We start from the raw sequence: 26,766 nt of genomic DNA, 5'->3' as shown, positions 1-26,766 counted from the left end.
CTGTGCTGGAAGATCAGTACATCCAGTAGGTCATCGGCTTTTGAACATAGTCCACATTCATCGTCCTGATTATTGCGGCTTTAAATAACACCATCTGCAGCTGCTTTTCTGGAAAACTGCAGAGCAAAGCAACGTGTTTGTGTCCTACATTCAACCCGTCAGGTAGCCTCCACAGCCTCACTGTGTGCCCCATACACAGGACTCTGGTAGTGCCTATTGTTAAAAGCTGGGAAAATAATAATAATCCTTATGAGACTGATGACATTTTTAGGACTTTTATGACAAAACAACATACTATCATGATGAAAAGTTAGTACCACCTCTGTTAATTCTGTGTTTCTTTTGTGTAAAAACATAATAAACACAATCATCTCTCATGGTCTTAGTATTAGGCAAAAACACCCTCATACAAATAACATCAAACTTTTTTTTTCACTGTGCCATTATTTATTTATCAAAACAAAAGCCAAAAAGAATAAAACATGTTCATACTGCATCCCATAGGATTGAACTGGTAGAGCTGCAGCAGGTGCTGCTGATCATCAGTCCTTGATGAATTGATCATCAGCAGGTGTACAGACCTCTATTAAAACAGATGACAGTTTGCTGCTCTGGAACATTCAGGTGTGTGTTAACACAATGACAAGAGAGAAAGACAGAAACAATGGTGTTAGAGAAGCAGCTGTTCGTGAACATCAATCTGAAAGACGCATAAAACCATTTCAAACTATTTGGAGTTCAACGTTCTACAGTGAGAAAGATTATTCACAAGTGGAAACATTTAAGACAGCTGTCAGTCTCCACAGGAGTGGATGTCCCAGAAAAATCACCCCAAGACACATACAGATACAGACCTCACTGAGCATGCTCAGTGTTAATGTGACAGCACAATGAGAAGAAGACTGAAGAAGGGTTAGGATTAGACTTATATTCATAATCATGAGGGTACTTAGTATTGAACACACGGCACAGTGAAAAAAGTTACGTAATGTTGTTTGTCTGAGGTTGTATTTGCCCACTATGATCAGTGGATTTATATAGTTTATAGTTTTTTTACACACAAAAAAAACTGAATAAAAAGAAGGGGTACTAAATTTGAACATGACTTTAGCATCAGTGCAGATTCATTTTTCATAAAATATAAAAACAAAAAGATGATCAGAAAACAGGAACACAGAGAACAGGACAGTTCACACTGGATATATGAATCAGGTGATACATGCAGTTTTTAACATGAGCTCAGTTTTAGTAAGGACATATTTTATGTAGTTGTTTATAGTGTTATAATTCATGTAGTCCCACTGTGTAAAAGCTGCAGTTATCTCCTGCCACCACCTGACAAAAATATCTGCAAAACATTTAACTTTATCTATCAGCTGGCATCAATGTGTTGTGGACCTCTGCAAGGGGCCCCTGTTGACCCCCAGTGTGACACTCTCACAGCAACCGAATGAGGCAGATGGTATGTCACACAACTCGCTCTGAGTTTGATGGCATAAGCCGTTTCCCACAGCGCTAACGCCTCTTCTCTCAGATGGTGCGTTGCTAAGTGTTAATCAGTTGTATTTTTATTTAAAATGTGGAGCATCTGAAATAAAGTGTTGTTGGATTAGCTGAAAAAATGTAGCTCTATGACATTACATTTTATTTCTATGTATTTTTATATGGACAGTATCTGATCAGTACTTTGAACTGACTTGAAAAGTTAAGTTTGATGAAACTTTCATGTTGAAAATCTTCATGTAGCACCTTTAGGAAGTGATTACAGACACAAAAAAACATACATAAATAAATAAGAGAATTTACAGGCTGGTAAATACCACGTGTGCCCCTGTATGCCCTAAAATGCCGATAATTCCTCCTCAGAGGAGGTGAATGGACACTCCAGGGCTGCATCTAGTAGCTAAAGCCACATATCCTGCTTAGCATGTGAGTCAGAGGTCAAATGGATGTACTGGCTCAGAAGGTATGAGGACAAGACCTTCTTTCATTCTTCCAAAGGGATAAAAGCTGTCAGAAATAAATGTTCCTATAAATATAAATGTGATTGTCAGTGGTCAAATCAGGTGACCAATATCCCTCTCCATGTTATATCCTAACTGCTCATCTTCTTCCGAGGCAGGTAGGCGTTAGTGATCTGATTCATCACCACCAGTGCGGGAAAGAGGGGCAGCAGGAGGAAAGCCCACCACGCCACTCCCTTCACTGTGGCCTGGAACCAGTCTGAGAACATGGCCGTCATCACGGTCACCATTGCTAGCAGGTAGACCACCAGGCCGCAGGTGGCATGGTACAGCTTCAGCCTAGGTGGGGGGGACGACAGGCGCAGCAGCTTAGGGAACATCACGCAGATGCCGCACGCAGCTTGGAGTAGTGTGGCAGCCAGTGTGGAGATGCCCAATAGGCTGTGCCAGGAGACCAGGTGGGGGCGCTCTGATATGTTCTTGCTGGCCACCATGAAACCCAGCCCAGTGGCTGCAACAATCAGGACCAGGGCCTGACAGAACCAGTGCAGGCGGACTTTACCTTTCCGAGACTTGAAGCAGAAGGGAGAGCCCTCGGCAGAGAAGAGGAGGATGCCTTCAGTCATGCACAGGCAGTACTGCAAAAAGATCAACTCACATTTTATACACAGACTACATATCTGATGGTTAGGGTGACTCTAAATCATGCATCATTCATTCTTTTTGTCTTTTCTTTTTCTATTTTTTCTTTCCTTCTTCCTTCTTTTCTTTTCTTTTCTGTCAGGTGTATTATTATTATTATTATCATTTCTGTGGCTTCCTTCCAAAGTGACAGTCTGCAGCTTGTTCTCAGTGTTTGTGACTGTCAATCAAAACACCTTTACATATTACAGAGGGCAACTATTGAAGAAAAATACTTTAAAATGTGCAGCCTTTACACTGGAACAGGAGACAAAGCTTTCACTGAATAAATGAACTGTACAGTATTCTAACAGCAGGCTGTGCATGTCATTTAACAAAGTGAGCAATGAGTCACTAGCAGAGTTCTATTGTGTGGTTTGAATAGAATTAAAAAAAACACCCACATCAATCAAAGGTTCCCAGCTCTGAAAGGAAGAGCCGTCGCTGACAGGAGAGGCGTGATGTTTGTACACCAATGACTGACTGGAGGCGATGACGCACTGTGACCCAGTCACCACGTTCTAGTGAAAACTCTGACGTTAAAAAGCTGCCACTCCAGTGTCAGGTCAGTGTGTAACAGGATAGCTGACACAGTGCAACACACTTAGACCATGTTAGTGCGCACTACTCTATCTATTATTCACAGTGGAAAAAAGCCAGAGACACAAAGAATCCAGGGTGTGGAGGAAGAGGGAATGTTTAGGTGTGCACAGGGGAGTTCATATTTAACTGAAGAGACGCCAGTGGAAACATATACTGCATGATAAGCTTTCCTTATTATGGAATTATCTCTGTCCTGCTTGTGGTAACATGTTAAATTATTATTTCTAATGATAATTTCCCCTCGGGGGGACAATAGAGGAACACACAATCATATTACCCACACAGTTTCATTTTAAACCTACCAGTTAAAACAGAGTATTTTAAACCTTTGACCTACCCACACTCACACGGTAGTGCCACTCACTGTAGTTCTGCCAAGTTCGCTTGTGCCATCTCTGCTATCAATTTATTTACCTTGAAATCCCAAACTTTTTTAAGACTATCCCCATCTCAGCCTTAGCCAGTTATTTTAACTGCTAGGCCACTATCTGCTCTGCATTTCTTATAATTATTATTATTATTATTAACAACAATAATAATAATGCATAATTAAGAACACAGCAAGCGCTGACTCAGATCTCAAGCTTCCTGTATGCCATTTCAGCTACACTCACACTCCACCTCTTTACCCATATGTGGGTTATTTACTGCGATTTTTACTGGACTCTGGTGGCATCAGCCAGAGCTGGAACCATTCTTCAGAAATCTATGGATGGCAGCCATTTTTACAGTGATTGGCAAACACAAACCCACATCTAGCACGACTGTGCATTAGCACAAAAAATATGCTACTACAGCAAAGATGGTTGGTGCCCATATATAATGAGTTAATAAAGAGCAGGATGCAGCAGTTTGCATTGGATTACTAAGTGATACATTATTTGCTTAGCTATATATCAGAATGTAATTAAATATACATGTATTATGCCATTAATGGATAGTCTCCTGCCACAATAAGCATTAACAACAGGGGGAACATCAGAGCAAATCCCCCAATAAACTCTGCTGTGTTGCTTTTTACAACCTCACTAATTCCTTTTTAACCAGCTAAATATTTCAGTTACAGTAGAAAGATGTTTCTTCCTTCTGTATGTGAGTGTAGTAAAAGTAGTGGAGGTGACATCATATAAGGGCTATATACTTACAGCAACAGACATGCACACTGGATGCCAGGAAAACAGACCTGAAACACAGAGAGAATGCAGTGAGAAACCTGTAACCAAATCTCTCTAAAATAACAGCAGCAGATGAAGGGATTTAGGGCTCATTCTAACCTGTTTCCATTACCTGCCTGCAGTATGATAATCACATTGCACAGCACATGCACACTGAATGCTCAATCTAAACTGACTGAAATAAACGTTGCAGTGTTCCACATACAAAAAGTTGGTGTTTATTGTCACTCTTAGAATGATCATTTCATTTAAAACATATTGACTGACTTAAAAAAAGGATAAGATCACTAATAGCCATTTATGTTTATGATCTAATTAAACAATTACAAGGTTTGAGAGGTGTAAAGAGTATGACACCTATGAAAAATAGCAAATGCCACACTTAAACTTATTTATTTGCTTTATATATTTAAAAAAATCCATTAAAGCATTAGCAGATTAACTTCTAAAGAAAATGGTTAATTTACCCTGAAAATGAAACAAGAAATGACAAAATTATATTTATGCCTGCTCCAATGTCAATGTCTTGCCTCCCTGTGCAACACTAGCTCATATTTGCATGCTAAGATAAGATAAGATAAAACTTTATTAATCCCGAAGGAAATTCTTGTGCCAGAGGTATCAAGTTACATTAAATGCAGTTAAGTACAGAGTATAAGAGTATGTGTCACTATAATCCAAAATAAGAGTACAGCACGCAGTATGAGCACAATATATGATACATGGATACAAATATGGAGATGTAAGGTGCTAAGTAAACATAAATATAGACCAGTGGAGGGAATGACAGTGATGCCTGACATGATTATCTAGCGCTTCTCCCTACAGAAAGGGGAGGAGTTATACAGTCTGATGGCCACTGGCAGGAAGGACCTCCTGTGGCGTTCTGTGCTGCTCCTCGGTAGTCTCAGTCTACCGCTGAATGTGCTCCTGTAGGACAGCAGTGTGTCCTGCAGGGGGTGAGACGTGTTGTTACGAATACTGAGGAGTTTCCTCAGTATCCTCCTCTCCGTCACCTCCACCACAGACTCCAGCTCCACTCCCAGCACCGAGCCAGCCTTCCTGATGAGCTTGTTGAGTCTGTTGGTGTCGGCCGTCTTCATCCTGCTGCCCCAGCACACTACAGCGTAGAAGATGACGCTGGAGACCACCGAGTGGTAAAACATCTGCAGCATGGTCTGGCAGACGTTAAAGGACCTGAGTCTCCTCAGTAGATACAGGCGACTCTGTCCCTTCCTGTATACTGGTAAGCAAACTGCAGGGGGTCCAGCGATGGTTCCACAACAGCACCCAGGTGTTTCAGGACCAGCCTCTCCAGAGACTTCATCACATGTGAAGTCAGAGCAACTGGTCTGTAGTCGCTGTGTGTGCTTGGATGTTTGGTCTTGGGCACAGGAACAAGGCATGTTGTCTTCCACAGGGCAGGGACAGTCATCAGCTAGCTAGTTAACGTAGCAACATTGGTCTTATATGGAGTCAGTTCATTAATGCACAGTGCCAAAAATGGTTAAGACACTTTACTAAGTAATTTCCTGTATTTGTGTCACATGATTATTTTCTATTTAGAAGACTAGCAGTACATTCATTCCAAAGTGAGACACTGACCTAACACACAGCAGTGTGTTTACATAAGTGCCTGCTTGAGACCTGCTTGTATCTCAGCAGCATAGTCTTGCAACTGTTTGGTAACAAATATCATAGTTAGCTCATTTCTGTGATGCTAACTATAGCTACTAGCTGTGTACATGTCGCATTTTAGCAAATAGGAAAATTTAGCATGCAAATATAATTTAAATACATAAAATTTAGTGACTGGCATGTTTTGACCTGAGACAGCTTATCTTGTAATCTAATGTTAATAACAAAATTTCAATATATACAAATGGATAGTTCACTATAACAGCTGGAAACAATGCATGGGCATCTGTAACTTAGCTCTGTATCTGAGATTGGCTGACATGTTTAATTCAAATAAACCTAACTTTATTGTCACCTCTGACACATTATAATTTATTACACAAACTGCGGTTCATTAAATGGCCACGGGTGTCGCTATTATCCGCTTTTCCCTTCGTACATTTGGAACCTTTAAATGAGGCGATAGCATTCATTAAGATTAAGAAACCTTTATTAGTCCCACAATGGGGAAATTGCATTTACAAGCATTTAATATGATATTTACCAAGCAAGTACAACTACATAAACCCTGAACCACGTATTACTTATTAATGTATGTTGTATTGTGAATGTATTGGTTTATCCTCTTTAGTGAATATGAACATTGTTTTTATGTAGTCGTTGGCATAGCAGGTATATATTCCATGTATGTACTCACTGGTTCCGGGTCTGGACAGCATTGAGATGACGAGAGTCAGGCCAAGACCGGTGACATGAGCTGCTATCACGGCCACTCTCCGAAGCCAAACGTACAGCCAGAAGTCCCGCATCCCCAGCCCCTCTCCCACCGGGCTGTACTCCACATCGGACCGCATGCTGCTGACCCACCCTGTCCGACTACCTAGCAGCGGCGGGTGTGAACGCTCGGCAGAAAGGCAGAGACGCGGCGTGGACGCTGCCGGGAGACAACACGGGCTCCATGATCACGTCGTTAGGGAAGAAGGAAGAGCTGAGCAGCCACTGGGGAGGCTGACCTGAGTCAAGCTAGCGACAAATACCACAACAACACATGCTAGTACTTCCGGTGTGCTTTCAGCATCGTGTGTATTTTATTCCTTCATGCTACCAACGAAATGTGTTTAAATAAAAAATTATTTTGAATGATCCTTCCTGTGTTGACTAAATAAAGAAAGTGAGCTAAAAGCGGTCAGACCGCGGATGGAAAACTCGTTTGATAGCAGTTTTGTTATCATTACAGTCTCTGCCTTCCATATGCTAACAGCTAATTGTTCCCCACGTAGTATCCACATCATTATCATCATAGTTCTTGCTTTGGTTCCACTTCCTGGTTTCAATCTATCTTCGAAGGATGCTTCACTTGACCTTAATTTCCTGCTGTTTAGTTCTGGCTTCTAGTCTGTCAGAACATTTTTGCATTTTCACTTGCTGTGTTGCCCTTTTTTGAGTATTTTAATTTGTTATACATCAACACAACCCTTATATCCCAGATTTTAAGAATACGTATATGTCCATACAAACTGAATAAAGGGCCAAAACTGCAATAAAACCACAAAAAAATTGTTTTTTTTTCTCAACTTATTTTTCTAAATACAAAGATGTCATGGCTGTATCCCTCAAAAAATTGTAAATCTAAAAAAGGTTGCACAAAATTCTTTCAAACCACAGTACATTTATTTTGAATGTATTCATTGGTTAGTTTTTAAGGTACACTCAAATTTATAAACTAAGACAAAAATGACAAAATGCACATTGTGCGAAATTTGCAAAAAAAAAGATATCATGATAATCAAAATAAACTATTTACAAATTTCTAAGTGTTTTAAGTGCTTATGATCATAGATGGCTTTATATGAGAGTAGTCATCAATATAAAGTGAAATAAACAACAAAAATGAAAAGTGTTTTTACTGTGTTGAAACTTCAGAAATCAAAATACACAATCAGGCATAAATATATACAGGAAGGCACAATCTGCAGAAAGTGTATGGACATCCAATGAAAGTAGTTACAGTGCAACAGTATTTTACTGCATATCAGAGCTGTGGTAGGACTTATGACAATTCCTGTCCACAATGATACAAAGAGGCACTTCACATGCCTCACACATGAAGGGAGTGCACTTCCCACACAGTCTGCACTTCCTGCGCCCCTGTGTGGCTTTTTTTGAGCCCGATGCCCCCTCACAGATGGCAACAGGTAAGTGCTGAAGTCCTGTGTTCTCCCAGACTGGCTGTGAGGGCACTCCACAGAGCTCCGCAGTCAGCTGCTCCTGGAAGGCCTGGTGTGTCATCGGCTGCTGCTCCAGTCTGCCACACAGCTCTTTGTGTAGCAGATAGCTGTTTGTAACAGCAATGTCAATAAAATGATGCAGCACAGTCAGGTACCCCTTCCTGCTTTTCCTCCAAGAGGAGTACGAGACAATCAGCTGGTCTGAGAGGTTCACTCCCCCCATGAACTTGTTGTAGTCCTTCACAGCTGATGGCAATGGCACCTCCACCGCTCTGTGCTTGCCACCAACCTTCAGCACTCTTCTCACAGAGTCCCCTGAGAAGGCAGTGTGCAAGGTGGAGCACACACTCACCTCCCTCGTGTCCATCCACTTGATAAAAATGAGAGCTCCCTCTCTGATCCACCTGATGGTCCCTCGCGGAGATTTTCTTGTCATGGCGTTTACTTTTGTGTGTGGGATGCCAACTTGTGTGTCCTGAAATGTCCCACAAGCCCCAAACCCCAGGTCATGCAGGTGGCTGAACAGTGCTGGGCTGGTGTAGAAGTTATCACAATAAATGTGATAACCAGATCCCGGGAAGTTTTTGTTCACCAGTGACATCACTGCATCAAATGACAGCCCCTTCCCACTTCCTGGAGTATACCTCCCTATATATATGAAGAAGTCCACTGTGCAGCCTGTATTGTCAGTTGTATCTCCCACTTTGTGGGCTTGTTTTTGATATATTGCTTCAGGGCAATTCTGGCTTTGGTGGTTACCATGCGCTCATTCACAGTCAGGTTTCGCTGGGGTGGTATAAAGATTTACAGGCAACATGTAGCACATCATATAGGGGTCGAACTCTGTGTAGACAGTCATAATCATCAGTGCCTATTTTGGTATCATTGACAGCATCTTCAGCAGGATCACTCATATGAAGGTTCCAGGTGATGGTGAGAAACCGGTCTCTGGACATGACCTTCTGAGGATAAGACACATGAAAAATGTGGTTGTCACCCCAAAAATCTCTGAGCTTTGGCAGCTTAAGAATGCCCATGAACAGTGAGATGCCAACATATTGATGAAATTCGGCCTCTGTTAGCTCAGTCCACTTGAATTTTTTGCCTGCAGCAATATTTTTTTCTGCATTTTGTTTGTATTTGCACACAGTGTTTTGACAGTAGCTTGGTCAAAGTACATACCAAACAGCTCAGAAGGAGATGGTATGTCCACATACTCTGTTAGAGGTGGCTGCACACCTGGTCTTCTTCTGGGCAGGAAATTTACGGGGGGATGTGGCAGGTTGTCAGGCTCCTGTTTTCCGCTCCACTTTTCTAGCCAGCTACATCACCAGAGAGTGCCTCTGACCTGGGATGCTTGCCAGTGGAGCGGCTGCTGAGTCTTGCTTTAGTTGGAGGCAGATTCCTTCCTCTCCCTCTGCCTCTCTCCGGGGTGCAAGGTGCTTCAGGGGCACATGGTCCTCATGTTCATCATCAACCTCATCGAGACTGCAAACGGAGGAAGATTGCACAGCGTGTTAGATGTGTACAGCACGAGAGTATTACAACAACAATCCGTATTTGGCGCGGAATCCTTTCAGTTGAATATGCTCCTTACTTTTCTCTAATCAATACTTGCCATAGGCCGGGTCTATCCCGTAAATGAAGTCGGCTTCATCGCTACTGTCGGCAGAATCCGGATGAATTAACAGAAATCCAGTGTGTGTAAGTGTGTGTGGTGAGTATCTGATGTGTGTTAGCCGTGTGTGCCAAATGTTTTAAAGAGAGATATCGATAACAAGAGCGCGAATGCTATCCAGAAGTTTTTTCTGCAGAAAAACTACAAAGTCCCGGGAAGAATACGTCAGGCCCGGTTTCGCGGGTAATGTCGCGGGATTCATGCACATTCAAAACGTGATGACGAAATCGCCTGCGACGCCTTGAACACCCGCTGTCCGGATTATAATATTCTTATATATATATATATTCTTGCCGTCGGTTTTATAGATTTAAAATGCTGTAAAGGAATTAAAATGTCATAAATGGGTTGATTACAGACTATGGCTGAGCATAACATTGCTTTTTTTAGTAGTGATATCTGACACTTTTAAAAGATAACCGCCCACTTTATTCATAGCACTAGGATTTTCAGTATAAATAAAGAAATACTACTAATTTGGCCCATCCCCTAACTCTACTGAATTAATATTTATATATATAATTATAGTGAATTTTATATTTTCAGAAACTGCGACTGATATGAGATGATGCATACTGATGAGAGTGGATGCAAACGACCAAGTCACAAGCAGCCGAGTAACCTTTGTGTGGGGTTAAAGTAACCATTTTAAATTTGTTATGGTTCTGCTGTATTACATAATATAACAGTGTTTTAAATATTAAAACATAGAATAGGTGTAGTCTGGCTGGTAATGCATATTTCTTGGGCTAATATCAGGATCAATTGTTGGGAGAATAAAAATTGAGCTCAGGATATTAGGTTTATAGCATCACACAACTAAAAATAAGTCCTGGAATAAAGGAGCCTTGATATTTTTGTTAACAAAACTTTGTAGTGTATGAATCATTCAGGCCAAATAAACTTGACAGTTTCTCTGTTCATATTTCCACATCACTGCTAAATTAGATCTCCACAGAACACCTTTCCATAATCAGCATCATTGTAAAAAACAGTCACAGAAGCCAAGTGAAAAGGACATTTTTAATCCATTTTTATAAACTAACATTTTTAATTTAGCAGCATAACCGGATGGTCTTGAGGTATTTCTAAATCCATACACTGAATTTAATCCCACCCTCCCACTCCCAGTTCTCCCTCAGACATTCATCCAGACCCACACACCCAGCCAAGACTCACACTGCACTAACTTTGCACATACAAACACCACCTGACACATTCATACATGAGCATATGCTCAATAGCAAAAAAGGCAGACAGATTCAAACACACACACACACACACATATGCACACACTTGAGTCCTGTAGCCTCAGTCATGGACTAGGCAGAGCTGGCTCCCTCATAGTGGCTTGTAAGGCAGGCACACTTAATGGTGCAGTTTTGGCTGTTGGGGGGGGGAGAAAAAAAGGTTGTAATTAATACATTTGTTCATGTTAAACACTGTTGATTCAGTTCAGAACTAAATCATATCATTGCAAGACTTCCTTTACATTTTTCAAAGTTGATGTGACATAACTGCTGGACAAGAAAACGAAAATCAAGCCTGTACCTTTAAATATGTGTAAGTCACTGAGTGCTGTGGGTAGCTTTCTATTTAAAGTCAATTCCAGGCTTCAGTTACCTCCCACTGTGCATTACTTAACTACACTGTCTTGTTAAATAAGAGGATGTGCATCAAGATGGGGTTACTGCAGTCCCTGCCCATCATGTCCATTAGGTGTCACAGATTGTTGCCATAGAAACCGCTCTTAGCTGACAGATAGCCTGTGGGAAAGTTAAGAAGTTTTAGACCTAAAGTTCATCCATATTTAATCCTCGACAGCAAACTTTTGATAGATAAGTATAAGAGCAGAACACACGATGAACACTGACCGCCAACGACAAGTTTACTCTTAAGTGAGTCATTTTGCAATTATAGTATTTGTCTATAGTTAAGACCAACTATTACTACTGGCTTTTTAAGACTGATACAGAATAAATGCCTGCATTGGGAACACAATAATGACTGACATTTCATTTTAAGGCAAATATCTTGCCAATAATATTGTGCATTCCTTCTTTATTCATATGCAACATGATGGTTGGACAGGGCTATGTCAGAGTTCTATTGAAAATGGAAAATGATTTCTTTATTAACTTTCCAGCATTGTGTTTCACATACTAGTAAGAATCATACTGTCAATTCATCTGCTACTACCTGTACTGTAGACATGTTAAGATTATTGTAAATTGTGGAAGTGAAGCACTTTAAGCTAGGTGATGAGACCATATTATATATGATCCCAAACATCTTTTTCCAGCATTGTGTTATGTAAAAGTAACATTGTCTGATCACTAAATATCACCCAACACATATGCATATTCTAGTATAAGTAATAAACACTATCGGAAACATAAAAAACACAACATGGGCAGAAGTTATAAAAAAATAAATAAACTTGCTTGTTAAATATCTTAGCATTCTTGGTGGAAATTGGTTTTGGAATTGTCTGACCCTAAATGAACTGTTGCAATGTTATGAAGAAGATTCCTCCACAACTGATAGTCATACAAGTTATTGATGCTAAAGGTGGATCTACAGGATGCTGAATATCACAAGTTGTACTTAGTACTGAACATGTTTTTTTTTTAATTTTCAATTATTAAATAATGACAGTGAAAAGTGAGATGTTTGCCTAATACTAAGAATTAAAAGTAGGTACTAACTTTAGACATGACTATCATGACGTTCATGACTGTAACGCTGATAGTTAAGGTGGTGTAAAATAGAAGGAGCAATCCACCCTTATTGTTTATAATAGTGCTTGCTTTAGCATACATTATATATACACACAATGGCAGATAATTAAATATTTTAATCCCAAAACAATTTCCTAAAAAAATCTATCAGTGGGGCTAATGTAAATTGGGAATTAATTTTTCCTTTCACTCTTCACTTCTTACAAACCTACCTTTTGTGTGCCCAGTTTCTTCTCCACACCCCCAGCCAGCCCCCCACTTTTACTGTCCTTCCATGGATAGAAGTTAGAGCGTGGAGAGGGAGAGGTGGCAGAGCTGGAGGAGGAGGGCAGGCGATGTGATGGAGGCTTGGAGGAAGGAGAGTGGTCCTCCATGCCACCCCCCTTGCGTTTTTTCACCAGTCCCTGGTGCTCAAAGCCCCTTCCGCTGCCTTGCCCGTGCAGTCCTGAGTCCCCCATGCCAGCTCGGCTGTGGGAATTGGTGGTGGAGGAAGGGTCTGGGGGTGATGAATGGCCCAAAGTAGGGGGTGTCCGTCTGTAAGTCCAAACTGCCTTTGCAGCTGGTGAATGGGACTCTGAGGGCGATGGTAGAGGTCTGGGTTTGCTGCTTGGGGAAAGCGTGCCATTAGTCTGTCCATGTGGGAGAGACAAGGGAATCGAGGCTTTGGACGAGGAAGATGAGGAGGATGAAGAGGAGGAAACAGTGGAGGGTGGCCGGCCCCGGTCCTGGAGAATGATGCAGTTCCTGTCGGGGCCTGAGTGCTCTCCTTCCTGTGATGGGGCTTTGCGTTTGCGGAGAGCGGCAGCCGCAGCAGCCTCCTCTCGCAGCTTCAGCATCTGTTTGCTGGGACGCCCGACTGGATTCTTGGGGTGCTCAGGACCCACTAGGCGCACTGAAGCAGGCTTGCACGGAGATACTAGATGACCACCAGTGATGCTGGTTCCACTGCCCCCAGAGTTATCCGACTGTATGGCTGTCGAGGGCCTCCCTGGACCGCGGAATGAAGATGAAGAGGGTGATGATGTTTTGAGGGAGGAGCTGAGATGACTTCCTGTGCGGACCTTAGAATGTAATGAAGTGGAGGACATGGTGGCAATGGAGGAAGAAGACAAGGATGTTGTGGCCTTGGCTGAAGTAAGTGGAGACTGAAGGTCTGTGGCTTGAGGTATTTTCCTGAAAAGATTAAAAAAAACGTTTTGATGCTCATAAAAGTTTTTGTGATTTGTAACAACAGAAAATCTGCTTTAAATCTATGTTCAAATTAACACAACAACAATGGTCCACTGTGTTAGCACATGCTATTTCTTGGTGGTTTCTGTTGATATGTGAATGTGGATCATAATCACCAAACCTTTAGTGTATTGATGTTTAAGTCAGTTCTGTTTAAGCCCAGGAAGGTTTTTAAGATATTCATTCTGTTGCTAAAACATGATTTAAGAATGCTAACAGAACACTTGTGAAGAATAGGCATTGGTATTTAGATTAGTTTATACTCAGTGCACTGCATACAATTTGGTTTTCCAGTTTTGTGAATGTTATGTGGGTGGAAGTAGATTGGGTTGGGATTATAAGTAATTGTTGGAATTAACATATTTTTAGGTGTTATCTGGAGCTAACTCATATTTACCATTTTATTGACTACTTTAGTACTCTGAGTCCTGCAGTTAATTTTTCTCCTCATTTCTCTGGCTGAAATTGAAAAGGTTTAAAAAAGGAATCCAATATCAAGTTCTAGTTGACTATGAGGCAAACAAATTGGACAGTAACTGTGTGCTCAAATTCACTCTTGCTATGTCATTTTCACTCAACTCTAAAACTGTTGCTGTTGTCCAGTTTGAAGGGGCATAACAGAATTTAATATATGGTTGAAAATCCCACAAAGTTCACCCAAAACATATGATCCTTACAATTCAATGTACCGTAGATTGAGTATTCAAACAAGTAACCAGGTTACAGCAGGTCTGTAAAGAGGCTGAAACTGATGTTTTTCTTAAGACGTGTATTGCAGTGAATATCAGCAGATATTCAAGTCTCCATCCTTCTGCCAACTTCACAGACTTCACCACTGCTATTCTGGGCAGCACAGAACTCCATCTGCCTCATCTATTAGTGACTAAGCAGTGGGTTACACTCACGGTTATCTGCTAGTGTTACAAATTCATGGAATCTGGGTAACTAGGCATCATTTTACTGTGACTGGGCATCTGCAAAAAAAAAGCTTTCTAAATGGGATGGATGCGATACATACTTGTCATTCACCACTGGATATATTGATTGACATATTTTGACACATATGGTATCAATCACATTTTATATAGCCTAAAGTTATATGAACATATAGAGTCATGCTTTGCAATGATTGATGATGATTTGATGTCCATTCTTATTCATGGTTAAGGATAACAACTGATTTAAACTTTGTACAGATTAGCACCATAAAAGCAGACAGCTAAAAATCATGGCAGGAATGTGAGCTCAGGTTTCTTACTTCCAAAGATGGGCGCTGATGTGCTGCTCCAGCATGCTGCTGAGTGCCGACCTCAAGTGGTGAAGTCTCCTGTCGAATGTGTAGATGCCATGACCCAGTGCATGGCTGCCAAATGAACACACCTATAAGGAAGGGAAAAAGGTGTATAAAACAGCTGACAAAAACCTGAAAACATGCATTACTCTGCAGTCTTTGTCACAAATAAAACACCATTTTTGTGTCTTGGTTATGTGCGTTCATGGACATCTCGAAGATACTAAACGTCAGAGTACACTGTCTGTGCATGTACTGTAATTAAGGAAAAATGAGAAGGTACTTAAATTAAAAACAGCACAGAAAGAACATTATAAATGCCTGATCTAAAGATTAGCAGCAGTCAGGTATGGAAGTGTAATGTAACTTCTCTTTACAGCTAAAGACATGCAGTGAGATAAAGCTGGTACAGAAACAGTGATGTGTTCCTCCACAGAGTAGTGCTGCTTGTACATACATGATTTATAACAATAACTTCTCACAAGGAAAAGTTACCTGTGATTTTATCTCAAGATGTTTTCAGTGTGAAATACAACACAAAAGTCAGGTTTGTTTGAGGAAGTGCTGCAGTCAATTACTGTTTATCACATCAGTGGTTAACAAAGTTCTTTCAACAGTACAACACAAAGATAAAAACACCAACATTTGGCAGGAATTCTCTGGCCCTCTATTTCCACTCCTAAACCACAGTAAAAGCTGCTCACCGCTACTGGTCTGGGATGTGTTGTGGAAGATTGGAACTCAGCAGGTTCCTCTGGTCCTTCTGTCTCACTTTCGTCACTGGAGATTCGCCCATGGACAAGAGGTGAGGGGGGTCGCAGACTAGCCTCCTCCTGCCGCTGCTTCTCTTCCTCTGGGATGCCCTCTGACACTGCCGTAGGCCGACTGGAAAAAAAGGCAGGCAGTTTGTTTAAAGTACTTGTTATCATACAACTATATGATCAACTTACATCCTCTACATGTTGTCCAGTTCAGTCTGGACTGTGTGTGACCATAAATGCATCTCCCTTATGTACAGCAGCTGCAATTGTTGATGTAAAATAATTAACATATTGGTTGCCCTACAACACTAAGCAGATAGAAAAAGGTGATCTTGAAAAACAAAGAGCATGAACACAGCGAGGGAAACGAATCTTTTGAAATGCCATGGTCATTATGTTAAGCAACAAAATGTAATGTAATGTTTCTAAACGCTGAAAAATAGTGCTTAACCAGGAGATCAGTCAGTAATGTGTGGGCTGAACACTTGTGTAAGTCTGCAACACATACACCTACAAATATTGTCATCTTGTAAAATGCTGTCTCCCAGTGTATTTTTTCAGTAGCTGACCAAGCATCACTACCTCAAGCCAAAGTTTCATTGGCTATGGAACTAAAAAAGAAGGATGAGCTGGGATACTGAAAGTAATTTAAACAGGAAACTCTAGTAATGTTCTCACCTGAAAGCAGGGAGGCTGGCAAGTGGTCTCTTGCAGTGTGGTGCTCCAGCCTGCTCTCTGGGGGCCTCAGGGCTGGGGGAGCGTCCAGTAGAAGAGCCTCCCTCCAGTGCTTGGGACCCCTTTTCCCGAACCTTGGTCTTGAGTTCTGCCACTAGCTGGTCGAAGTTCTTGCTGCGGCCCACCACCTTCCTCCGCTGGTGGATAGAGTGAATCTGAGGATGGAGATACAGTACACTCATCATCACTTCATCATTATTGCAAATGTCCTGCCAGACCCAAAAGCTTAAACCTACTCTAATCTTATTAGCTGCAATCAGTTATTTTTCAACACTGGGTAACAAACACTGAGGCTCACAGGTGCATTCAGATTACAGAATCTGTTAAAAAATGTTAATTGAAATTATTTAAGATAATTTCATATGTTTTTATGCATGATGTTGAACTGGCCTAGAAATATTTCCATAACAAAACTTTTGAGTATAGTGAATAAACATGCCGCTTTCTGCAAATTTAAAGGACGTGATAATTTGTTGTTTACAACAGAGCTGACGGATGTAATGCATGAGTGTAATGCTGGTGGGCCAGGGCACGCAAGTCAGGATCAGAATCGATTGGCTGAACTTTAGACAATTGAGAAATAAATTTACCTCTCTCCTTCAGAAAGAAAAATCAGAATTCTATTTTTCCACATCATACTTTAATCAAACTTTTTTCAGCACGTGTATGTTTTTTACCACATCAAAAACTACAGCACTGTTTGGGAATATTGTAACAAGAAATGGACACCAAATAGAGTTGGTACCTAGGTTTAAATATCTAGGATTTTTAATTGATGACTAGCTATTTTTTAAGGAGCATATTTATCCATCTATACATCCATCCATCTTGAAACCACTGGGGCACCAATCTAAGCAGACATCCAGACTTTCTCATCCGGGACACTTCTTCTAGCTCTTCTGGGGGAATCCCAAGGCTTTCCCAGGCCAGCTGAGAGACATAGTCTCTCCACTGTGTCCTGGGTCTCCCCCGGGGTCTTCTCCCAGTGGTACATGCCCGGAACACCTCCCCAGAAACAGCCAGTCTACCTTGAGAACCTTTCGAGGGATGGAGCTCCTCGCCCCTATCTCTAACGGAGCGCCCAGCCACCCTTCGAAGGAAACTCATTTCAGCAGCTTGTATTTGCGATCTAATTCTTTCGGTCACTACCCAGGGCTCATGATCATAGGTGAGAGTAGGAACGCAGAATGAGTGGTAAATTTAGAGCTTTCCCTTTCAGCTCTTTTCTCACCAGAACGGCCTATAGTTAGACCCTTAGATCCAGGAGGAACGATGGGTTTTCGTTCTGCCCATGAAACACTGGACCAGCTCTATACCCTTAGTAGGGTGCTTGTGGTTTATGGGAGTTTGCCCAACCAGTCCACATGTGTTTTGTGGATTTGGAGAAAGCGTTCAACCATGGCATCGCTTGTGGCATCCTTAAGGGGGTGCTCTGGTAGCATGTGATCAAAGGCCCTCTGCTAAGGACTGTCCGGTCCCTGTATTACCAGAAAGGGAGTTTGGTTCGCATTGTCGGCAGTAAGTCAGACCTTTTCCCGGTGCATGTTGAAGGGCTGTCCATTGGCACTGTCACTGTTTTTATGGACAGAATTTCTAAATAAATATTGCCTATATATTAAGCTAAGTATTATTAATGAATTGTCATTCTTAGCAATTACCACAAATATTGGACATTTCACAAATCCTCAACCTGACTCTCAAGCTGAAACACCTTATGTTTGATCTTTGTATATTGACACTGAATTTGAAGAAGAAGAAGATCTCAGAATGTAATTAAGCATGTGGGCTGCTCAATTAACTCATTTCAAACACTGTTGAATGGATAGTAAAATAACTAGATGACACTCCAATCTTGGTAGCAGGTGGCAGAGAAGACACAGCCACCTATTGAAGTCTGTTTACCTACAAAGCAGGTATGAACTATGAAGCAGCCTGTTTTTTTGCGTCTTTCTCGTCACTTCAGCCATTTCCTGTTGGTCGTGTTATCCTGTCTCTCCCCTACTGGATGTGGCCTCTTGCACTCACTTCCTCTATACACACCAGGCCACCATATAAGGACTCTTCCTGTCCTGGGAGCCATTTTCACTGTTGAGTATCAGTCAGTACTGATAAGTAACAAGAAGCTGTGGTTGCACTTTCATTCATCTGAAATCATCTCTAAAAATGCAAGCTAACACCGTCTTGTAATTCAACACATTTCAGTAAGACAAGCTAAAGATTTTACAGCTATTCAAACAACGGGATCACAGTGCTGTATGTGCAAACATTCTGATTCACTCACACAGGTTAAAAAAAACGACAACAAAAGAAACGGGTCATCTGATTTTACCACTACTAATCCAATACTTGAAGAAATGAACAATAACCTTCACATTACAGCAACAGAGAACCTGTGCCACACATACGCAGTGATGTTTTCTCCAGATTTATTCTTTGATTATTATTTTTGGTCACTATAAGAGCTGCAGGGGTAGGCGGTCAGGGGTAGCTCAAATTATATTTTGATAAACCCTCAAGTATCTTCTGTGTATAGCATAATGACGTCAAAGGGCTTTCATTCAGTGTATATTAGATGAGCATGAAAAAGATGCGAAATTACACGACAGACACCTCAAAGTAGAGAGTACACTAAAAATTAACATGTGTGCTAAAACTAGCAACCGACTTTCCTATCACTAGTAGCGATGTGTGCTTTCTTGTTTTCCTGACATCACCAATACGTGACAAAACTGTGTATTACAAAAAAACACTTGCTAAAAAAGGGGCACAAGTAAAAGTGTCCATTTGGGTGTCATGTTTCCATCAATGACAATGAAGCTGCTAACGTCCACTGACTGTAGAATCTTTTGACCCACTTTTAGGTCAAAGACAGGGCTGGATGCTCCAACTAAGCCTCTCATTCTTCTACTGTTGTGTTTGTGAACCTTGTTTTTGTACAAACAGACCTGAATCACTTCCTGAAACAACCTGTTAATTTCTCAGTTCAACTAAGGACTCAGTCAGTCAGTTGCAAGCAAATATGAAGACATACACCAACTCCCTAAAAGAGTGCATTAGTGATACACTCATGTTTGACAGATCTAACAACTAATAATGCCAGGAATTAACACCTGATAATCAACTGGTCAACACAGCTTCCAGTTCTTTTATTTTAACACCAACTCAAGAATTTAAAAGATATGGAAAGGATACGGTTATTGAAGATGTAATTTTAAAGTGTGTGCCACCTTTGCAAATGCAAGCGCTGTGTGGTGAGATGAGCACTTAAGAACACAGAAGAAAAGAAAACAGATTTTGTCATATAGCTAAAAAGGCATGTGCATTACCTTGCATAGTATTAAGTCTGCAACTGCTTAGAGAAATTTGAAATATGCAGCAAGCTTTGCTTGGTCCTTGGGAATCAAAAAAACTACCAAACACTAAAGTTTGGTGTGTTCATTAAAGTGATAGAGCTTCTGCTGAACAAGGTACATGAGCACTCATTGTTTGCATCTTTTTACTTGGCTGATTTCTAGTGAGTCAAGACACTGACAAAAAACTGTTTAACACCCACTGAACTTCAGAAAATATTACACACAAGAAAGAAAAGCTGGAGTGACATGAAAATCTGTGGCAAATGTATTGTGCAGCGTTGTATGCATGCGGGACTTACATTGCATGTCAAAAGGCGAGTGCAGACTTTCTTTCTGTCAGGATCCAGGACGCCACAGTGTTTGTCCAAGTCACACTCCCTCTCTGAGGAAACAGAGACCAACTCAGCTACAACACCACACAGTCAATGAACAATTTCAAACAAGTCAACATCAAAAACGATTTTTACCAGAATACACTATACAAGCTGGAAATCTAGCCACAGACACTGCTGAGTCATGCTGCCCCCCTATAACCACCATGACCTAAAACGCCATCTCACGTCCTCACATTTACACACAGCTACAACGATTGTGTACTGGACTAAATTTTGCTGCTGAATTGTGAATCTTTATTTCCTGAACACATCCTGTGTAGACTCTTTGCTTTAGCTACAATGAACTGCAAATTCACATTCTTTAAGCAGTCTGTATCAGCAAAGTATCCGTGTTCATTAGCAACGGCCGAAAGCAAACATAATAAAGCAGTTTTGCCAGCCACGTTATTACCACAAATGCGTTACACCTGCATACCATGTGATGACATCACTAATGACCCGTCGAATACAATGTTAGCCGTCGACTAGTTGCAGCCCTACTTTACACCTGTTAATGCAGTGGCATTTTAACAATTAAACAAAAGGTACGTTGCAAAGGTCACAGACTGACTAGACAGCTCTTATGATGGGTACTGTATGACCTAATTTCAACAGCTTTGTCTCCTCATTGCTGATACAGAACAGTGCTCCTTCTCTTTTGTTAAACTGTGTCATTTTTAGGGTCCAGAAATCACAAAAGTGTGAAGACACCATTTATAGCTTTGGCACATCAATACTCACTGGAGGCCACTTTGTTGTAGGGTCTGGGGATCCGGTGGCCTGGCACCACAGAGGGTTGAGCGGAGTCCTTCCTTTGCGTAGGATGCCTGTCACTAGTTGAAGACCTACCAGACGGAGTGCCTCCGTGTGGCCAGGGGGGATCTCTGAGTGACGGAGATGGTGAGCTCATCGGAGGTTCCAGAGGTGGCGGCTGCTTGAATACTGAGGTTTCTGAGTGGCTGCTGTGAGAGTACTTCTCCAGTGGGGAATGTCTGCGATAGGAGAAAAAGGCCTAATGAGATCTCTCTTTGAATTTACATTGCAGAGGATGTACTTGCATATTTTGAGATGGATTTAAATCAGTATATTTCTCAACTTTAATTACATCTAGTATAAACTCCCATCACCACTATGCCCCATTTCCTTCTTACCGTACGCCGTCCTTGGAGTTCTTGGAGTGTCTGTACTGCGGTGGAGTAGAAGGTGAAGGTGGGGCTGCACGAAGCTGCCCAGCCCCTTGGCCGCGGCCCTCCCATGATGAAGCTGAAGCAGCATTGGTCCCGTGAGAAGGAGAGTGGCCATGGTGGGGTCTTTGCTGGGGCTGAGGTGCAGGGGTGGGAGAGCGCAGTCGGGCATACAGCTTAGACAGGGGTCCATGTCTGCGTTCGCAGTGCTTTTCAAAAGCCTGCGGCTTCACTACTTGACTGCAGTGGCTGCACACCACCAAGTAGAATTCGTCGTGACCAGGATAGAGACCAAAGATGGACATGTCTAGATGGAGTGGACAGGAGGAATGTTGAGAGAATATATTGCATATTCAGTTGAAGCAATGTCACTTAGACAGAGAAGGCAGAGATGACGATGTCTAAGGGGTTTCTCCACTCTCCACTCCCATTAATCAGATCAGAACTACAGACCATATTTGGATGCGAGTGCTATTAGAAAGATGCTTTGTATGGAAATAAACCAGAACTTTGGATGTGCAAGAACAATGTAGTTCTTCTTGTGTGCATATTTGAGCAACCAAATGAGATTTGTGTAACCTTGGGCGTGCTCTAGCCATAAATTCAACATTATGTACAAGTAGAGGTTTTGCGTGTGCATGTCCAACTGAGCTATACATGGACACGTGAAAGTAAGTTGTGCGCGATCTCTTATATTTTAGATGAGTGATCAGACTTGGATCAAAAGTCTGGAAAGACATATTTTCCTTCTCTCTTTCATTCTTATCCATACCTGAAATTGGATTATATACTACATACAGACACTTGGTTGATGTAGTATGAGTGCTGGATTATTGAAAGCATTCCTACCATTGGTGTCTGACACATTATCAAAATATGTACTTTCCCAAAGCACGAATAAAGTAAATGTAAATGTAGGCTAGTTCCCTTTCTCTTTAACCTAACCAGAAAAAACACACCTGGCACAGACGATCTGCTACCCCAGACACTGTCTGGTCGTGATATTTCTTTTCAAAGGTCATGTTTGAAAACGGTCATGTGTGAAAATAGCTGTGAGAAATGTTAAGAGGTAAAAAAAATAATAATAAAAAAACGTGTGTGCAGACTCTTTTTTAATCCTTGTTTTGGCTGTTATGCTGGTATGATGCAGATGTAGCACAACAAAGGTAGAGAAGGTGAAAACACTGACTTCATCGTGCCAAACTCTGGCACAAACTCATACATACACACAGGGGGGTGTCTGTTGGACAGCTGCTGCTACAGACAGCCAGGCTAGGTGCCAGAAGGTGCCTAAGCAAAACACCATCTAGAAATAATAGTCACTCAGGTCTTTGCAAACCAGCAGCTCTATTTAATCATAGAAAAAATGAAATACAATTTAAAAACTATCAAGTTTTTACAGGACAATGGAAACAAGCATGTACAATATGATCAGCTCTGCTTACGGATCCAAAACAGCCTTAGCTATGTCTTCTAAATGTTAGTGGGCAAACTTACCCTCTTTACTGAGCGACATGGCCTCCGCTGCCTTTTTGCCATTTTTGCTGCAGTCTTCCACATCAGGTCCTGAAACATCACAAACACAGTTGTACTGTTCAACAAGCCCCTTGTCAAGTATGGGGTTTCTAAACCTTGTACATCAGGTTCACCAGAAAGAATTCTGCATATTAACATGCCCTTAAGCTGTGTTATATAAAGCACTGATTTGCAGGTCAACAGCTTCTCTACTGACTGCTGTTGGTCAATTTAATTTTTATAGTCATAGTTTCTTCACAATAGCAAGCAGCTAATGGTATTGTGTGGTGGAAGAGTTTGTTAGATAGTTATAGACAGAGTAGCAATTGGAGGAATGCCAAACAATAAGTGAGCGCAAATACTTAAAGCAGGGAAGGGCAAGAGCAATTCTGAGGAGAAGTCACACATAAGGTTCCCTGTCGAACAGAGAAATGCTTACATCCTTAAAACGACACAATGGCGCTTCAAATAAAGTGGGAATACTAAAATAAGGCGAAAGAAACCCAGAGTGACGCCTGCTAATATCAAACGCTGGGCATTTACATGGTGGCAACAGCATCAGACTCCTCCTCCGTCACCGGTGTCTACTCTGAATTCTCCTGCTGCTAGCATTAGCATGCTAACGCTAACTGCCCCGTCGTCAACGGCTAGTCTCGCTTGCGTTGCTAGCTTGCTATCCTAGCCTTCAACAGCAAGAAGTTGCTCGCCCAGCCATACACACTAGCCTTCTTCCGCTCTGATGCTACCACTGCCCGACTGGTTTCACTGAACGTTTACTTTAAGCATTGGCACCCTGAATTATGGACACAGCAGTAAAACACATGCTATAATTGTTATGTCTTATTAATGAGTATTTTATATTTCTTGAAGACAGCGTATGCAGTAGAACCTGAGAGGGAGCAACATGTTACCCACCCAGCGCTAGGACCCGGCAGGGTCTTTGTTTGGGTAACATGGTTAGCTCTGTGCTCCGTTTCCACAAAAATAAACCCTGGTGCTTTGATTAAATTGCTTTATAGCTGCCGGCGTTTGCGCCAAGATGCTTCCTTACCATCCGCCACTGTCACGCCGGCCCAGTCAGCCCAGGCAGTCCAGCTTTGACCCACGAAATCATCGAGGCTAGGCACCCGCCGATCCAGAGCAGCCATTACTTTTACTGCGCGTTCACGCACCGCCATCATCACTGCGCGGCAAGTAACTTACGTCATATCGCGCGCTCTCGGCAGGATAGGAACTTCCTGCGTGCGCGTTCAGGGGACACCCACACAGAAAAGAGAAGAAGACTCAATGTTTGTTTTATTACCTCATTAAAACTCAAATACTGGTCACTTCTGATTTTTTTAACAGAAAAAAAGAAATGTCAGAAAGATTAAAGACACACTCTTTCATTCATTTTATTTGAATGCCACAAACACCTAAAATTGCAGGAAAACTTTGACTGATTCAGCGTATTATTGTAAGAAACACATATAGTAGAATCAATCTTGAAATGTATCATCAAAATAGGTTTGTACATTAAATTAATGTCTGTATAGTGTTTTAATCACCAATAACCAATCACCAATGCATGTTGCATGGATCACTACTACTAGAAGACAATCTGTCCAATCCTAGGTTATCTTAAGGTGTGTTCAATCAGTAGCACCATAAGGCTAAGGAGGAGCGAGAAAAAGAAAAAAACTGTAGAAATCAGGGAGTAAGTTTAGAAAACCCACTTTTGGGACTTTACTTGTTGGAAATTTTAAACCAAGAGTTGAAGGCCTTAAAGGAAATTTTAGTCTAATACCATCCAGCTGTAGTACTCGTCTCTGTAACCTGCTTCAACATCATTGTATCACAGTGATATGGTTGCAGCTGGATGATGTAGTGCCGCTCTGTGCCAGAAGCATCTATCGATGACTGAGCACATAACCCTGAGGAACTCCAGTGCTCACTGGAGGCATTAAGCCCTTGTTTTACAAGGCTGCAAGATACACTGCGAGAGCTTGATCTTAAGTAGTGATCAGAAGTCACAGGTCTACACACGTGAACACACCTCCGCATTTTCTAATCCATGTAAGTGCTTAAGCCTCACACAGCTGATTAGGAGTTGTGGTAAAACACAAACACGATGCAGAAGTGACATAACTCTGAATGTGACACTTTGCAGCTGAATGTGTGTAGCTAGTGAAAACTATTAGGTTCTGTCTGTGCAGGTAAGGGTGTCCACTGTGTGGTATGGAGACCAAAGGGCTCAGACCTTAAAACCCTGTGCAAATATTTAAAACTCAAGTAAACATCTAAACTCTGAAAGTAGCTGACACGATGATGGAAATATTTCAGATCAGATTCAGAACCAGGTTATTTGTATTGGCAATTAAAAAAAGGCTGAATTGGCATCATTAATGTGTAGCAAATTATCTTCTAATGAATACATCATTTAACAACATGCATGTCCATCACCTTTTTCATTCATTCATTTCATTCATTCTTTCCCCCATTGTTTTGTGCATTGTTTTGTGCTTATATATATACATATATATATATATACATATATATATATACATATATATATATATATATATATATATATATACACACACAGTATATATGTATGTGTGTGTGTGTGTGTGTGTGTGTATATATATATATACACGGCTCAAAAAAATAAAGGGAACACTCAAACAACGCAATGTAACTCCAAGTCAATCACACTTCTGCAAAATCAGCCTGTCCAGTTAGGAGGCAACACTGATTGTGAATCAGTTTCAGCTGCTGTTGTGCAAATGGAACAGACAACAGGTGGAAGGCAATTATCAGACAAGCCCGGTCCATTTCAAACCTATGACAACACTGAGACAGAGACTGGTTCACCCGAAGGATAAGATTCCCAGGGAGAAACACAGCAATGTGATATATGCAGTCCAGTGCAGTGAGGAATGCTCTGATCTGTACATTGGAGAAACTAAACAACCACTCCACAGAAGAATGGCTCAGCACAGGAGAGCCACCTCCTCAGGACAAGACTCAGCTGTTCACCTCCACCTCAAAGACAAAGGACACTCCTTTGAGGACAACAATGTTCACATTTTAGACAGGGACGAAAGGTGGTTTGAAAGAGGAGTCAAGGAAGCCATCTATGTTAAGCTGGAAAAACCTTCCCTTAACAGAGGTGGTGGCCTCAGACATCATCTTTCTACCACATACAATGCAGTGATTCCATCCATTCCCAGGAAGTTTGCACATACTCACAGTAAGAACAAAGGGCTGTCAACCAGTCCCCCTCCGGCAGTTTCATAGTCGTTAGCCAGTCGTTAGACACACCTGGCCCAGTCAGCCAGAACATCACAGGTAAGTATGGAAACATTTAGTGCTATTGTTTGTAAGTTTTTTAAAGTTTTACCCAGACCCACCCACATAGGTCTGTAACCACATATAAACCATGTTTCCCCACCAAACAGTTAGAACTGATGAAGCTTCTTGGATGAGCAGCGAAACGTCTTCAATAAAACTCTACAAGTCCAGACGCCTTGCTTCAATCTTCTCTACGTATGATGACCTGGATGACTGAGAATCTTCATCAACAATTATCAGACAACCCCTATAAAGGAGAGGTTCTGCAGGTGCTGACCAAAG

The 26,766-nt window shown here is 41.5% G+C and overlaps 3 protein-coding genes across 4 annotated transcripts; all 3 read right to left on the bottom strand.

The window, feature by feature from the left end:
* Positions 1 to 694: 694 nt before the first annotated feature.
* Positions 695 to 7,093, bottom strand: cyb561d1 (cytochrome b561 family, member D1). The gene is made up of 3 exons (XM_028407250.1): positions 6,759 to 7,093; positions 4,394 to 4,431; positions 695 to 2,602 (listed from the first exon to the last, which is right to left on the bottom strand). The coding sequence occupies exons 1-3, from the start codon at positions 6,913 to 6,915 to the stop codon at positions 2,096 to 2,098; spliced, it is 702 nt and encodes a 233-aa protein (XP_028263051.1). The 5' UTR covers positions 6,916 to 7,093; the 3' UTR covers positions 695 to 2,095.
* A 990-nt stretch (positions 7,094 to 8,083) lies between these two features.
* Positions 8,084 to 10,106, bottom strand: LOC114435947 (piggyBac transposable element-derived protein 4-like). The gene is made up of 3 exons (XM_028405935.1): positions 9,887 to 10,106; positions 9,472 to 9,777; positions 8,084 to 9,251 (listed from the first exon to the last, which is right to left on the bottom strand). Exon 3 carries the CDS (start codon positions 8,888 to 8,890, stop codon positions 8,084 to 8,086), a length of 807 nt encoding a protein of 268 aa, XP_028261736.1. The 5' UTR covers positions 8,891 to 9,251; positions 9,472 to 9,777; positions 9,887 to 10,106.
* Positions 10,107 to 11,106: 1,000 nt separating this feature from the next.
* On the bottom strand, positions 11,107 to 24,359 carry atxn7l2a (ataxin 7-like 2a). 2 transcript variants are annotated; one of them, XM_028406052.1, is made up of 10 exons: positions 24,203 to 24,359; positions 23,134 to 23,202; positions 21,604 to 21,943; positions 21,194 to 21,444; positions 20,378 to 20,460; positions 16,669 to 16,880; positions 15,934 to 16,114; positions 15,197 to 15,318; positions 12,921 to 13,881; positions 11,107 to 11,353 (listed from the first exon to the last, which is right to left on the bottom strand). In XM_028406052.1, exons 1-10 carry the CDS (start codon positions 24,330 to 24,332, stop codon positions 11,336 to 11,338), a joined length of 2,367 nt encoding a protein of 788 aa, XP_028261853.1. In that variant the 5' UTR covers positions 24,333 to 24,359; the 3' UTR covers positions 11,107 to 11,335. The 2 variants fall into 2 exon arrangements, with proteins under 2 accessions (XP_028261853.1, XP_028261852.1); XM_028406051.1 differs by lacking the exon at positions 11,107 to 11,353 and adding an exon at positions 11,365 to 11,733.
* Positions 24,360 to 26,766: the final 2,407 nt, after the last annotated feature.

This window comes from Parambassis ranga, chromosome 5 (genome assembly GCF_900634625.1).
Source record: "Parambassis ranga chromosome 5, fParRan2.1, whole genome shotgun sequence".
NCBI classification, from domain to species: Eukaryota; Metazoa; Chordata; class Actinopteri; family Ambassidae; genus Parambassis; species Parambassis ranga.
The sequence above is the reverse complement of the archived record's forward strand: the minus strand, read 5'-3'. Positions and strand labels throughout refer to the sequence as shown.

What these genes read in the sequence shown, in the direction of transcription:
- LOC114435947 (XM_028405935.1), bottom strand. Translation starts at nt 8,890, where the DNA reads ATGTCACTGGTGAACAAAAACTTCCCGGGATCTGGTTATCACATTTAT.
- cyb561d1 (XM_028407250.1), bottom strand. Translation starts at nt 6,915, where the DNA reads ATGCGGTCCGATGTGGAGTACAGCCCGGTGGGAGAGGGGCTGGGGATG. An exon ending in GCTGTCCAGACCCGGAACCA is followed by an intron (nt 4,432 to 6,758) that starts GTGAGTACATAC and finishes TCTGTGTTTCAG; the next exon opens with GTCTGTTTTCCTGGCATCCA. An exon ending in CAGTGTGCATGTCTGTTGCT is followed by an intron (nt 2,603 to 4,393) that starts GTAAGTATATAG and finishes ATCTTTTTGCAG; the next exon opens with TACTGCCTGTGCATGACTGA.
- atxn7l2a (XM_028406051.1), bottom strand. Translation starts at nt 24,332, where the DNA reads ATGATGGCGGTGCGTGAACGCGCAGTAAAAGTAATGGCTGCTCTGGAT. An exon ending in CTACAACAAAGTGGCCTCCA is followed by an intron (nt 20,461 to 21,193) that starts GTGAGTATTGAT and finishes CTGTTTCCTCAG; the next exon opens with AGAGGGAGTGTGACTTGGAC. An exon ending in CACATCCCAGACCAGTAGCG is followed by an intron (nt 15,319 to 15,933) that starts GTGAGCAGCTTT and finishes CCTTCCTTATAG; the next exon opens with GTGTGTTCATTTGGCAGCCA.